General features: G+C 46.7%; 1 protein-coding gene across 1 annotated transcript; it reads left to right on the forward strand.

Annotated features, from left to right (window-relative positions):
- Window positions 1-4,676: 4,676 nt before the first annotated feature.
- On the forward strand, window positions 4,677-14,551 carry LOC108297791 (60S ribosomal protein L36-like). Its single transcript, XM_037735573.1, has 2 exons — window positions 4,677-5,054; window positions 14,417-14,551. The coding sequence occupies exons 1-2, from the start codon at window positions 4,677-4,679 to the stop codon at window positions 14,549-14,551; spliced, it is 513 nt and encodes a 170-aa protein (XP_037591501.1).
- The last annotated feature ends 679 nt before the right edge of the window (window positions 14,552-15,230 follow it).

Genomic DNA, 15,230 nt, shown 5'->3' on the forward strand with positions numbered 1-15,230 from the left:
CCCTCAACATTAGACAGATTATCTAGACAGAAAATCAACAAAGAAGAATTGGATTTCAACTGGACTCTAGACCAAATTAACCTAACAGGCGTTTACAAAACATTCTATTTAGCAACTGCAGAATATATATTCTTTTCACCAGCACATAAAACATTCTTCAGGATAGACCATATAGTAGGCCACAGAACAAGACTCAACAAATTTTTTAAAAACAGAAATCATATTGGGTATCTTCTTAGACCACAATGGAATAAAACTAGAAATTAATATCAGGAGGAACATTGGAAAGTATACAAATAGGTAAATCAAACAAAATTCTCCTGAATAACCATTGGATCAACAAAGAAATTAAGATGAAAATCAGGTTCCAGTTCAAGATGGGTGACTAGAAGCAGCTAGCAGGCACCTCTCTAATGGAGAGGAGTTAAAATAGTGAGTAAATACATTTCAAGTGGATCATGTAAAAGAGCATGCTGAAATTCACCCGAGAAGCAATAGGAACCATGGAGAACAGAGGAGAATGAAGGTAGGCACTGTGCTTAGCCAGGATAGATGCGGAGCCAGGAGAGGCTTCCTAATATAGGGGAGGGGTGAGTGAGTGAGAGATTCCAGGGGTTCTATACCTTCACCATGGACCATTACAATCCAAGTCATGAATGAGTTCCCTTGACCCCCTCGGGTCTTCAGACTAACATAGGGAGCCACCTGGAGACTGAGCAGAGGTACTGCTCAAGCCCACGTGGAATTCAACAGATTTTTGATTCCCAAGCAGCCTAGAGCCAGGTACTGATGCCCTGCTAAGGAGGGAAGTCAGGCATTTCACATACTCCTAGGACAGATACCATGGCCATGGTAAGAAGGAATAGGTAGATGACAAACCACATGGCTCCCACCTCTGCTGCACTCTGCCAAACAGGGCTTGCCTGCTTTTGGGGCAGAACCCCAACAAACCAATCCTGCCCCACCTTAATATTGCAGGCACAGTTCAACTCCCAAAGGCCACCAGCTCCCAGAAGCCACCGATAGGCCCTCTGTAGCCTCTACAACTGTTGCCTTCACCCCTGCCACCCATAGGCCAGGGAAGAAATGAAGAGGGAGGAAACTTTTGGGCACCTCAGTCATGATGCACAGGAGTGGGCAGACTCCATGGCTCCCCACCAGATAGGACCTGCCTGCTTCAATGAAGGTCCCCCAGCATAGCACAGCATCTCCCTGTGCACATCCCTATCCCTTCTAACAACATTCTTCAACCTAATGATGCAAGTAACATTTGTCTCCCTCGTGCAGCCTGTGGTCTTGCCCAACTCCTATGATGTGTCTGTGTATGTGCGTGTTTGTCGACTGTGGTCTTTGTGGCTACTTGTTCATGGATGATATTATGTTAGTGAACTGTGGACTCACTTTTCCAGGCAGAAGCTGAGCCATGTAACCATTGATCCCTCCCTGCCACCATGACCCTCCATCACCTCCTGCTTCTAGGAGTCCACTTATTCCCTGAGAGACAAACCCCTTTTCTTGATTTAGGGATGGGTTTGGGTAGGAGCATGGGCAGTAATCTCCAATTATCCTAGGACCTGGGGAGGTTTGCATAACCATCATTATAATTCTTCATGGACTCTCTTCGCTCCTTTACAAGAAACTCGCTTCCTTATGAGGGACTGTGTTAAAAAACTTCTCTTCCTGAGTCCACTAGGGGCATGGTTTCAAAGGCAGGAATTTCCTGGCTCCACGCCTCCATCCAGAGACTAGAGGGGTTTCAAATGTAAAGTTCTTTGTCTGGGTTTCCCGTGCACGGGCAAGGTAGGGAAAGCCAGGTGGGGCTCCTTTGTCCCAGAATCCTGCCAAAAGTGGGGATCCTTTGTTCCAAAATCTCACCAAAAGCTCTGGGAGGAGGAGGCTCTGTAACTCAGGGCTGTGGACCAAGTAGCCAATCCGGTATCAGAGTCAAAGATCAATCACTCCAGAGGAAGTTTGAAAGAACTCCTCTCATTGGATGAGAACATGAATGGTGAGGGAATAACTCAAGGGTTAAGACTTCAGCTGCTCCTTACCTGAAAGAATTTCCCACTCCGGGCTCCCCTCTCAAAAGAGCATGGGAGCTGCCCCTGTCTCTCTCTCTCTCTCTCTCCCACAGAACTCTTTGGGTCCATGATATTTATTCGAACAGCAAATTCACCCTACCTCTGGGGCCCTTTTCCCCATTCTTCGGGGGTGAGAGAGGCCAGGAACCTCTTCAGAACTGGGAGCTGGGTACGGTATGCTCCCCCGTTACATCTATGGCGAGCCAGCCAGGAGACATTGAACTTCATAGTGTTGAGTGATATTGGACCCCTTTTGCTTGCTAATCTGTCCTTTCCCTTCTTTTAAATGTGTTAAGGAGGTAAAAACACCAGGTGCCTCTCAGCCATCAAAGTACTAGCATAGCCACCAGACTAAAGACATGGATGTTAGACTTTCTGGAAATGAACTCTCTAACTAACCCCAGCTCTTTGGAACTGGGAGCATTGGTCAGCCCTGAACCAGTTTCCCTTTCTTACTGTTCTTTCTTTCTCTGGGCCAAGCCAAGGGTCAGCAGGAGGAAAGAGCAGCAGTCCCAAACTCCCAGTTTAGTCCAGTTGAGGTTGTGGCCCTGTTTGGACCTCCTAAGAAAAAGCCACCTGTGCGAGCCACACCTAGCCTTTCAGACCCCAACCTCCTTGGTCCAGGAGGAGACAAACTTCTTCCCGGCTCTTTCCTCTAAGATATTTCCTACACATGAGGCTATTACCCTTCTTGCTAGGACTTTGAGGCTCTTAGGGTGGCAGTCCAGGGACCCTTGCCCATGGTTCCCATAGGCTTATGCCTATGAGGACCTCTTAGAGTATAAATACACAGAGCTATAAATACACAGAGCTAGTTCCCTTAGTCCGCTGTGCTAGGTTATGTCCTATCAGAGCCAGAATCTATCAGTGGGTACTGGAGGCTACAGGACATTTAGTTTTTCATCACCTGCAATTTCCCAATTCAACTGAACGGGGCCAGAATCTGATAATGTACAACTTGTCTGCCTAGGATTGGCTCTCCATACAGCAGAATTTCTCCATCTAGAATACCATAGTGAGACCTGGTCCAGGGCTCAAATATTAATTACAGGCCCCATAACCCTAGGGCATATTCCTATGATGGAAAGTGGAGAAGGCCTGAGTCCCAAGGGCAGGCCTTCTGGCCTCAGTCTTGTGGCCTACCATTTCCTTCTTTAAGATTGTAGTGCTTAGAGGCCCTTCTCAAGGAGTTTATCTTCCTCAGGCAGTTTTATGGTCAGGCCTATGTTAATTGAACTCTAGCTATGGAATATTGGCACCCATTGCCCAAGACTCACTGGCCTAGTTATTCAAGGATATGCTGGTACAGGGCCACTAAGCCTGGCAGTCCCCATGTCCTTATGGTGGCCAAAGAGGACATTAGACAGTGAGAGTGTGCCCATGATGCCAGTAAGAGTGATTAAACCTGGCAAATGGTGGGGGGAAGCAGAAGATGTTCATGCATCTAGGGCACAAGGAAACCACAAGGTGCTATAACTGGGGGATGCCCCAGGGCTAGCAGTCAAGGAATAACCAGGGATGTGGGCATCCCTGTGTTCAATTTCAGATGGGTGCTGCTCTTCCCAAGGCAAAACCACCCTTGAAGCGTATCCTGGATAACTGGGACCAATTTAACCTACAATCTTTGAAGAAGAGGCTCTTTTTTTCTGCCAAACAGGGTGGCCATGTTACCCTCTGCTGAGTGGAGAAACCTGGCCTCCTAAGGGAATTATAAATTATAACACTCAACTACAATTAGACCCTTTTCTGTAAGAGGGAAGGTAAATGGATCAAGGTCCCTTATGTGCAAGTTTTATTTTCTCTAAGGGATAATCCTCAGCTATGTAAGGCTTGTAATCTATGCCCTACTGGCCACTCCTCAGGACTACCCCTATATTCAGGACTTCCTGTGGCTCCTCCCTCCACCCATGCTGATCAGGTCACCTCAGCTCCCATAACCCAAGAGGAGTCAGGTAATGCCAAAACAGCCAAGGCACCTCAGGCTACTAGGATTCCCCAAATCTGCCCCCTACAGGCAAAAGGAGGATAATTTGGCCCAATCAAAGTACATACGCCCTTTTCAGTTTCTGACTTAAAGCAAATCAAGGCAGACTTAGGAAAATTTTCAGATGACCTGGACAAGTACATAGATGTTCTGCAGGGACTGGGTCAGGCCTTTGAATTAGATTGGAAATATATCATGATATTGCTTAGTCAGACCCTAACCAGCAATGAGAGAGAGGCTGCTCTAGCAGTGGCTGAAGAGTTTGGGTACACCTGTTACCTTAGTCAACTACACAACCAAATGACATCAGAGGAGAAGGATAGATTCCCTACAGGTAGACAGGCAGTCCAGAGCATGGATCCTCCCTGGGATCCTCACTCAAAACATGGGGACTGGAGTCATGGGCACCTATTGACCTGCATGCTTGAGGGATTAAGGCAAACTAGTAAAAAGCCCATGAACTATGGAATGTAATCCACCATACTCAGAGAAAGGAAGAAAGCCCAACAGGCTTCCTTGAGCAGTTACAGAAGGCCTTAAGAAAGTACATTCCTGAGAGTTCCACATGGCATCAGCCCTTCTGCCACAGTTGCCATTGGAGAGCAGCAGCCATGGCTCTTCACTGTCCTATGGCCATGGGCCTCAACAAGGACCACAAGGTAACTAATAACGTGAGCAAGTCCAGGCGCAGCCACCACCGCTGGGGTCTGACCAAACACACCAAGTTCATGTGGGACATAATCCGGGAGGTGTGTGGCTTTGCCCCATATGAGCGGCAAGTCATGGAGTTACTGAAGGTGTCTAAGGAAAAATGGGCCCTCAAGTTCATCAAGGAAAGGGTGGGGACACACATCCATGCCAAGAGGAAGCGGGAGGAACTGAGTGACATCCTGGTCGCCATGAGGAAAGCCACCCAAGAAAGGCTGAGCCCCCTCCCCTGCCCTCTCCCTGAGATAAACAGCTCGCACCCACCGTCCGAAAAAAAGAAAGTATACTCCCCTGTCACCAGACTCCATCAAGGGTCAGCTAATACTAAAAGACAAATTTATTATACAATCAGCAGCAGACATTAGGAAGAAGCTCCAGAATTTTGCCCTGGGGCCAGAACAGAGTCTAGAATCATTACTAAATCTAGCTACCTCAGTGTTTATAATGAAGACCAGGAGGAACAGGCTGAAAGGGACATGAGGGACAAGAAAAAGGCGGCAGCCCTAGTCACGACCTTCAGGCAAGCAGAACAAAGGGGCTTGGAAAAGGGAAAGGATTGGGATAGCCACCAGTCTGGCAGATCTTGCTATCACTGCAACCTACTGGTACACTTTAAGAAAGATTGTCCCCAGAGGAACAGACCACCTCCTCATCCTAGCCCACTGTGCCAAGGGGATCACTGGAAGGCAAACTGTCACAGGGGATGAAGGTTTCCAGGGCCTGAGGTGGCTAAACAGATGGCCCAACATCAGAGCTGAGGGTGCCCGGGACAAGCACCACCACAAGCCATCACCCTCACCAAGCCCCAGGTAAATCTAACCATAGGGGGCCAGGAGATCAATCTCCTGGACACTGGCACAGACTTCTCAGTTTTGCTTTCCTGTCCTGGACAGTTGTCCTCCAAGTCTGTAACTGTCCGAGGAGTCCTAGGACAAGCAGTCTCCCAATATTTTGCCCAGCCCCTAAGCTGTAACTGGGGAAATATGCTCTTATCCCATGCCTTCCTCATCATGCCAGAAAGTCCCACTCCCTTACTAGAGCTGCATTAGCCAGAGCAGGAACCATTATCTATATGAACGTTGTCAGGGAGGAAATCCCTCTCTGCTGCCTGGGATTTAAAGAAGGGATTAATTCTGATGTTTGGGCAATGGAGGGACAATTTGGGTGGGCGAAGAATGCCTGCCAAATTCAAATAAGGCTAAAGGATCCTATCTCTTTTCCTTATCAAAGACAGTACCCCATAAGACCAGAAGCCAAAAAGGGGTTTTTCCTTACAGGATATTGTAAGGAACTTAAAAGCTCAGGGTATAGTAAGGACCTGTAACAGCCATTGTAATACTCCAATTTTAGAAGTACAAAAGCCTAATGGACAACGGAGGCTAGTGCAATATCTCAGGCTTATTAACAAAGCTGTGATCCCTTTATACCTAGCCCTACACAACCCATACACCTTGCTCTCTCAAATACCAGGAGAGGCACAACGTCTTACAGTCCTGGATCTTAAGGATGCCTTTTTCTGTGTTCCATTACATCCTGACTCCCAGTTTCTGTCCACCTTTGAAGACCCTGTAGACCAGAATTTTCAGCTCACCTGGACAGTGTTACCTCACTGCTTTCCAGATAACCCCCACCTGTTTGGCCAGGCTCTAGCTCAGGACCTTAGTCATTTCTCACATCCAGGTACCCTGGTTTTTCAATATATGGATGACTTACTTTTAACGCTAACTCAGAAATCCAGTGTCAGCAGACCACCCAGGACCTCCTAAACTTTCTAGCCACCTGTGGATATAAGGTTTCCAAATCAAAAGCCCAACTTTGTAAGCAAGAGGTAAAATACCTAGGGCTTGTCTTGTCTAACAGCACTCGGGCCCTTGATGGAGAATGTCTCCAACCCATACTGGCCTTCCCCCATCCAAAAACCTTAAAACAGTTGTGGAGATTCTTAGGAATAATTGGGTTTTGCCAATTATGGATTCCCAGATATGGTGAAATAGCAAAATGTCTGTACGCTCTGATTAAGGAAACCCAAAAATCTAACACCCATTTAGTACTCTGGGACCCTATAGCTGAGGCAGCCGTTCAGACCCTGAAGCAGGCACTACTGCAGGCTCCAGCTCTAAGCTGTCCTACAGGAAATGACTTCTCCCTATATGTTACGGAAAAGTCAGGGGTGGCACTGGGGGTTCTCACCCAGACTTGGGGAACCACGCCACAACCGGTGGCATATGTAAGTAAGGAAATTGATGCAGTAGCAAAAGGCTGGCCACACTGCTTGCGAGTTGTAGCTGCGGTGGCTATATTGGTCTCAGAAGCTGTTAAAAAAGTACAAGGGAAAGATCTAACTGTATGGACTTCACATGATGTAGCTGGGATTCTGGCCTCTAAAGGAGGCTTATAGCTGTCCAACAACCACTTACTCAAATATCAGGCCTTAATGCTCAAAGGGCCTGTACTTCAGCTGCGCACATGTGCAGCCCTCAATCCAGCCACTTTTCTTCCTGAGGAAGGGGCAAGAACATGACTGTCAGCAGGTTATACCCCAGAACTATGCGGCTTGAGAGGATCTCTTAGAAACTCCTCTAGCCAATCCTGACCTTAACCTATACACTGACGGAAGTTCCTTTATGAAAAGTCAAGGTCAAAAGGCAGGATATGCAGCAGTCAGTGATCAAACAGTGCTTGAAAGTAATTCCCTTCCTCCTGGGACTAGTGCCCAATTGGTAGAACTAGTAGCCTTCACCTGAGCTCTAAAATTAGGAAAAGGAAAGAGAATAAATATATACACTGATTCCAAATATGCCTACCTGGTTCTCCACACTCATGCAGACATGTGGAAGGAAAGAGAGTTCCTAACCTCGGCAGGAACTCCCATTAAGTATCATAAGGAAATTTTAGACTTATTACAAGCTGTCCAAGAACCCAAAGAGGTAGCAGTCTTACACTGCCGAGGTCACCAGAAAGGAGATGAGAAGGAAGCAGAGGGCAATCACTGAGCTAACCTAGAGGCAAAAAGGGCAGCTAGACAAGAATTTATAGAAGGATCTTTAATACGGGAAAACCCTCTCCAGGGAACTAGACCTCAATACTCATCAGAAGAGGTAGAGTGGGCAACCTCCCAGGGACATAATCTTCTTCCTTCAGGATAGCTAGCTACCGAAGAGGGAAAAGTACTCTTACCTGCTGTCAAGTGAAAAATACTTAAAACCTTACATCAAACCTTCCATATGGTAGAGAGAATACATATCAAATGGCCAAATCTATATTTACAGAAAAAGTTCTCTTCAAGGCTGTCCATCAAATAGTCAAAGGATGTAAAATATGCCAGAAAAATAATCCTTTAACACATTGCAAATTTCCTCCTGGGAAAGAGTGAACTGGTCATTACCCAGGTGAGGGCTGGTAAATGGACTTTACTCATATGCCTAAGTCTCAGGGATATCAATATCTGTTAGTTAGAAAATCTGTTAGTTAGATATCAATATCTGTTAGAAAAAGCCCAAGAGGTAATAAAAGTCCTGATTAATGAAATAATTCTAGATTTGGACTCCCTTGCTCTCTTCAAAGCAATAATGGCCCTGCCTTCAAAGCTTCAGTGACCTAGGGAATTTCCAAAGTGTTAGGAATACAGTATCATCTCCACTGTGCTTGGAAGGCTCAGTCCTTAGGGAAAGTGGAAAAAATGAACAAAATTTTTAAAAGACACTTAAAAAATCAGGCACAGGAAACCCACCTCCCGTGGCCTTCTCTAGTATCAATAGCTCTCCTCTTCTCCCTCTGATATTATCACTCCAATGCTTACTTATGCCAAAACTGTGTTGCCTTACCCCCAGGCCTCAACTGCCTAGCACCAGGCTTATTCTTTGCTTGTGGCACTCAGCTTACTGCTGCCTGAACAGTACCTCTGGGGAAATATGCCTCCTCTCCTTCCTAGTGCCCCCCCATGACAATTTATACCGACTCTTAGATGCACTTGCCAAGGCCACACTATACTCGAACCCCAATTATTTCTTTCATAGTGGGGACCAGAATAATAGGAAGACTTGGTACTGGCACTGGAGGAATTACTACCTCTACTCAATTTTACTATAAGCTACCTCAGGAGTTAAATGATGACATGGAAAAGGTTGCTGATTCTCTCTAACTCTGTAGAAGCAGCTTAACTCTTAAGCTGCTGTGGGTCTTCAAAATAGAAGGGCTCTGGATCTGCTAACAGCAGAGAGAGAAGGAACTTGTCTCCTTTTAGGAGAAAAATGCTGCTACTTTGTAAACCAGTTGGGTATTGTCTTAAAGCTAAAAGAACTCAGGTGTCAATCTAACACAACGCTAAAGACCTTCAAGAAACAGGATAGCAGCCGGGCGCGGTGGCTCAAGCCTGTAATCCCAGCACTTTGGGAGGCCGAGGCGGGTGGATCATGAGGTCAAGAGATCGAGACCATCCTGGTCAACATGGTGAAACCCCGTCTCTACTAAAAATACAAAAAATTAGCTGGGCATGGTGGTGTGTGCCTGTAATCCCAGCTACTCAGGAGGCTGAGGCAGGAGAATTGCCTGAACCCAGGAGGCGGAGGTTGCGGTGAGCCGAGATCGCGCCATTGCACTCCAGCCTGGGTAACAAGAGCGAAACTCCGTCTAAAAAAAAAAAAAAAGAAACAGGATAGCAGAGTTTGTTTAATAACTAGCTGTCCTAGCTCTACCCTCTTCTAGGCTCATTTACAACCATTCTGTTATTTCTGACTTCGGGTCTTTCATCTTTAACCTTCTTGTCATATTCGTTTCTTCTAGAATTCAGGCCATGAGGCTACAAATGGTCCTGCAAGTGGAACTTTGGATGTCCTTGGCTCATGAGTTCTATCATGGACCTCTGGATTGACCTGCACCCCTGGAAGACTCCCCTCTGGAGGAAACTTCAACTGCAGGGCCCCTTCTACATTGTAATTCAGTTGAAAGTAGTTAAAGAACGATCAACGCCTGTGTCCCAACAGCAGTTGGACTTTCCTGTTCAGAGCTGGGACTTAGGGACTATGTTAAAGAAACTTCTCTTCCTGGGTCCGTGAGGGGCGTGGTTTCAAAGGCAAGAATTTCCTGGCTCCATGTCTCCATCCAGAGACCAGAGGGGTTTCAAATGTAAAGTTCTTTGTCTGGGTTTCCCATACATGGGCCCGGTAGGGAAAGACAGGTGGGGCTCCTTTGTCCCAAAATCCCACCAAAAGCTCTGAGAGGAGGGGACTCTGTAACTCAGGGCTGTGGACCAAGTAGCCAATCTGGTATCAGAGTCAAAGATCAATCACTCCAGAGGAAGTTTGAAAGAACTCATCTCATTGGATGAGAACATGAATGGTGAGGGGAACAACTCAAGGGTTAAAACTTCAGCTGCTCCTTACTGGAATGGATTTCCCACTCCTGGCCTCCCTCCCGCAACAGTGTTGGAGCTGTCTCTCTCTCTCTCTCTCTTTCTCTCTCTCTCTGTCTGTCTAATGAGTCACTCTTCAGCAAAACTCTTTGGGTTCATGATATTTATTTGAAAGGCAAACTCACCATGCCTCCGGGGCCCCTTTCCCCATTCTTCGGGGTTAGAGAGGCCAAGAACTTCTTCAGAACTGGGAGCTGGGTACGCTCCCCCCGGTTACACTTATTTCACCCTCACATGAGTCTATTCTGAAGGTCTGTTAGTATTAATAATTGGAGATTCAAACCAAGAAGCTGGTGAGCCCAGCCATTGCCTTTAGACAAGCTACTCCCTTCCATGATCATTTTTTTCTGGGAGGCTTCCACTGAGGAGTCCGCATCAACCCTGCCCTTCTGCAGAGTTCCTAGTGATTTTAGGCTCAGGGCTTCTACTCTGTCCCTCGGGAATGTGCCCCTTGCATATCTTCTAAGCAATAAACCCGTGGGGTCTGAGACTGTACCCCCCCAACCTTCCCTGCTTCTGAGATTTTAATCTACAGGCCAGCTCATCAGGATGCAGATTCCTGTCCCTGAAGTTGGGTATCTGGCAGGTGATGGCTGAAAGACCCCCATTCTATTGGGGCCAACACATTGCGATAGGCAGAGTGAGAATAGGGGTCCTTTGATTCTCTGCCCACGTTCCCTTGGTCAGGCAACAGAGACAAATCCTGCATCCTTTGCTCTGCCTGTCAGTATTCAGAGTTGTGAGTGAGGAAGGTTAGAGACCTGGAAGACTCTGTATAGTCCTGCTGCAGAGGAAACAGCAAGAGGTCAGAGGTCACATGAAGAACAGTAACTCTAACCTAGTTTCTGCCCCCACTGTCCTCCACGTTCTTGTGGAAACCAAACAAATTGCTGCTATGACCATACTGCTATTCTCTCTATTGTGATCTAGCTCCTCAACAACAGAAAAAAGACATAAAATATTGTTTCCAAAAGAAAGTACAACCTGCAACCACAATGCACAGGAGCAGGCAGACTATACACAGGGTGAACCCATGCTTCTATGGCTCCATTCATGTTTCAGTAACAGGCCCCCCATGCACCTGCCCCACCCTTGCCTGAATGCTGTGGTCGTGAGTGGACTCCCAGAAGCTGTCTACTCCCAGAGGCCACAGATGGGCCCTCCACACCCTCTGCCACTGCTGCCTCTGCAGGCCAGGACAGCAGGCACCTTCATAGGCCCCAACAGTGAAATCCAGAACTGATTCTGTGGAGGAAAGTGCTAGCAGGTCACATGCTCCACAGCTGCCAGTTTTTATTGCCTCAGAAGAGGGGGCCTGCCCTCCCCAGTGGAAGTCTGACAGTACAGCCACCCTGCTCCTGCCAGACCATTTCAACTGCAACCCAGTCCCCATAGGCCTGTCATCTCCCTGCCCCTTTCTGAGAGTTCTGCCAGTGACCTAGGCACCAGACTGCCATTCTCAATCACAGCCAGCACCTGAAATCTGGGCTGACTGACAGGTCTGGTCCAACCCCTTTCAGACACATACATGCCATTCAGTGGGCAATATAGGGGCCTGAGAATAGGGGAATCATCTAGTCTAGTCCACCACTGCTGGCACCTGACCACCCCACCCCCAGGATCAGAGGCTGGACCAGCCCAACCAGCCAACATCACCACAACTGACACCCACATACACAGGCCAAATGTCAGAGCCCCTCCAACTTTCTACATGAAGTAACAGAGTTACTCCATCAGAGAACAGGCAAGCCATAAAGCTGTCTATATTGAGCTGAGTGAAGAGATTCCATCCCCAAACCACTCCAGCAGAGAACTGTGGGTCAGGCAATTTCCATGGCTCTCAGCTACACTGTGGCCTGGAGATAGAAAAGTGTGCATCTGAAAGGAGAGTCATTAGCACTAGGACAGGGTATAAAGGGGAAACAGATCACATTCCTGCATATCTACGATGTGAAGTCAGTGCAGCTAGCTTACCCCCTGCAGAGACCTTGGTGCATCTCACCAGGAGCTCCCCCAGCCACACGAGTCAGGACTTATGCCTTCACTTGTCATTGGGGTATTTATGGGCAAGGCAGAGCTGGTGCATTCAGGGCTTGTTGTTGGGATATTTATGGGCAAGCCAGGGGTGAGTGCATACACGGCTGCTTGTGCCCCAGCTGGCTCTTGTCTGTTAGTGCCACCTACTGGCCTGCAGGTCTAACTGCACAGCCCAATGTAAAACCTACTAACAAGAGTGCACAACCAAAGCCAAAGATCTTACCCAACATACACTACAGTCACACTCTCTAGAGGAAATATATGTATATATATATGAAAGAAAATCCCACCTGAATGAAAATCAATTTAAAAAGAAGTGGCAGTCTCTTCAGATGAGAAAGAACCAGCATAAAAATTCTGTCACCATAAAAAATCTAAATGTTATAATGCCACTAAAAGATCACACTAGCTTTCTAGAAACAGTCACTAACTAAAGTGGAAACTCAAAAATGATAGATAAAGAACGCAAAGCATGGTTCGCAATGAAGTTCAATGAGATCCAAGAGAAGGTTGAAAATCATCACAAAGAAACCATGAAAGCAATACAGAAAATGAAGGAAGATATGAACATCCTTTACAAAAACAGAACTTCTAAAAATGAAAAATTCATTTAAGGAATTTCAAAATGCAATTACAAGCTTTAACAATAGACTAGGCCAATCAGAAGAAAGAATTTTAGAACCCAAAGATAGGCCTTTTTTTTTTTTCTTTTAATTTTGTAGGGATGGGTTTCTATTATGTTGCCCAGGCTAGTCATAAACTCCTGGACCCAAGAGATTCTCCTGCCTTAGCCTTCCAAAGTGCTGGGAGTACAGGCATGAACCACCACACCTGGCAAAACATAGGTCTTTCAAATTAACCCAGTCAGACAAAAATAAATAAAGAAAAAGTAATTTTATAAAATAAGCAAAGTCTTTGAGAAATATGGAATTGAGTATAACTCAAGAAAGCTTTCTTCAATTCTCTACGGAGGTAGACAGCCAATAAAAGAAATTCAGAGGATATCTATGAAATACTATACAAGGGGAAACATTAGCAAGGCATATAGTTATCTGACTATCCAAGGCCAACACTAAAGAAAAAATCTTAAAGGCAGCTAGAGAAGAGTCAAGTCACCTTAAAGGAAAACCCATCATACAAACAGCAGATTTCTCACTTGAACCCATACAAGCCAGAAAACACCATGGGCCTATTTTTACTCTCTTTAAGGAATAAAAACCAACCAAAACTTTTATATTCTTCTAAACTAAGCATCACAAATGAAGGAAAAAGCAAGTCTTTCCCAGAAAAGCAAACATTAAAGGAATGTGTCACCTCTAGACTGGGCCTACAAGAAGTGTTCAAAGGAGTTATAAACATGGAAATGAATGATACCATCATAAAAGGACACATAACCACAAAGCTCACAGATCCCATAAAACAATTGAAAAATTGAAACTCAAAAACAACAAGCTAACAACACCATGACAAAAACAAAACCTCATATATCAATACTAACCTTAAATATAAAGGGTTGAACGCTCCACTTAAAATATACAGAGTAGGCCAGGCATGGTGGTTCACACCTGTAATCCCAGCACTTTGGGAGGCTGGGATGGGCAGATCACAGGATCAGGAGTTTGAGAATATCCTGACCAACATGGCGAAATCTCGTCTTTACTAAAAATACAAAAATTAGCTGGCCATAGTGGTGCACACCTGTAATCTCAGCTACTCAGGAGGCTGAGACAAGAGACTCACTTGAATTTGGGAGGTGGAGATTTCAGTGAGCTGAGATCTCACCACTGCACTCCAGCCTTGGTGACAGAGTGAGACTTGGTCTCAAAAAAATGTATACACACACACACACAGACACACACACACACACACACACACACACACACACACACACAGAGTGGGTAAATTGGATAAAACAAGACCCAACTGCTGTCTTCTGCCTTCAAGAGACCCACCACTTACTGGCCAAAGATACCTTCAGACTCAAAACAAAAATATGGAAAAAGATATATCACACAGAGGCAAAGCAAAAGCAACCAGGAAAAGCCATTCTTGTACCAGTTAAAAGAGACTTTAAAACAACAGTAGGAGAGGAAGAGGAAGATGGCTGACTAGGAACAGCTCAGGATTGCAGCTCCCAGTGAAAGTGTAGAGGGTGAGTGGACGCCACATTTCCAGATGGATTTTTATTGCCCACAGACCAGGAGATTCCCAGGTGGAGGAGCCCCACGGGTCGCCAGCGTGGCTGTTTCGGCCCGCGCGGCTGCTTTGCCCGTGCCCTGGTGTGGCGGCTCTCAGTACAAAAGACACTGGTCCGGGTGCCCTCTTAGCTGATGATTAGAGCCCTGAGACGGCAGAGTCGCCCATTCATCTGAAATAGCGAGCCAGGCCAGGTGATTCCTAGGCAAAAAAACTGCCAGGAATCTCAGCACTGCCGTTTCAGCCAGCTCAGTGAGTCGTGGCACGGGAGATCCTGGTGCCTTTTCAACAGGCGACTGGAACACGGGGAGAGATCGACCGTTCAACAACAACAACAACAAAAGACTCTGAGTCAGGGAGCCAGGTGATCAGGTTAGGCTGGTCCCACCCCCCCCACACACACACACAAAAACAGTAATTGAAAACTCTCTAGGTTGAGAGTTTCACAGCAAGCACAGCTAAAGCCAGGACGGCCTGGCTCTGAGGGGGAGGGGCGTCCGCCATTACTGAGACACTCCACCACTACGGAGGCAGTCTGACCATCACTGAGGCAGCCCGCCATTGCTGAGGCAACCCACCATTGCCTAGGCAACCTGCCATTACAGAGAGAGTCCGCCATAACAGAGGTGGGCCACCATTGCCAAGGCAGTTCTAACTACACCCATATAAACAGGACTGCAGAGAAGATCACATGGCAGCTGGGCGGGACCCATAGCAGCTCAGCAAAGCCTCTGCAGGCAGACAGTGACTAGGCTGCCTCCTCGCTGGGCAGGGCAGCCCTGAAAGAAAAAAAAAAGCCAGCAGCACAACGGAA

The sequence above is a fragment of the Cebus imitator genome, unplaced genomic scaffold, assembly GCF_001604975.1.
Source record: "Cebus imitator isolate Cc_AM_T3 unplaced genomic scaffold, Cebus_imitator-1.0 Scaffold845, whole genome shotgun sequence".
NCBI lineage: Eukaryota > Metazoa > Chordata > Mammalia > Primates > Cebidae > Cebus > Cebus imitator.

Bases quoted from the DNA above. Each gene is read 5' to 3' on its own strand.
- LOC108297791 (XM_037735573.1), top strand. From the start codon at position 4,677: ATGGCTCTTCACTGTCCTATGGCCATGGGCCTCAACAAGGACCACAAG. The intron at 5,055-14,416 runs GTATACTCCCCT...TATTGCCCACAG, and splicing joins CACCGTCCGAAAAAAAGAAA to ACCAGGAGATTCCCAGGTGG.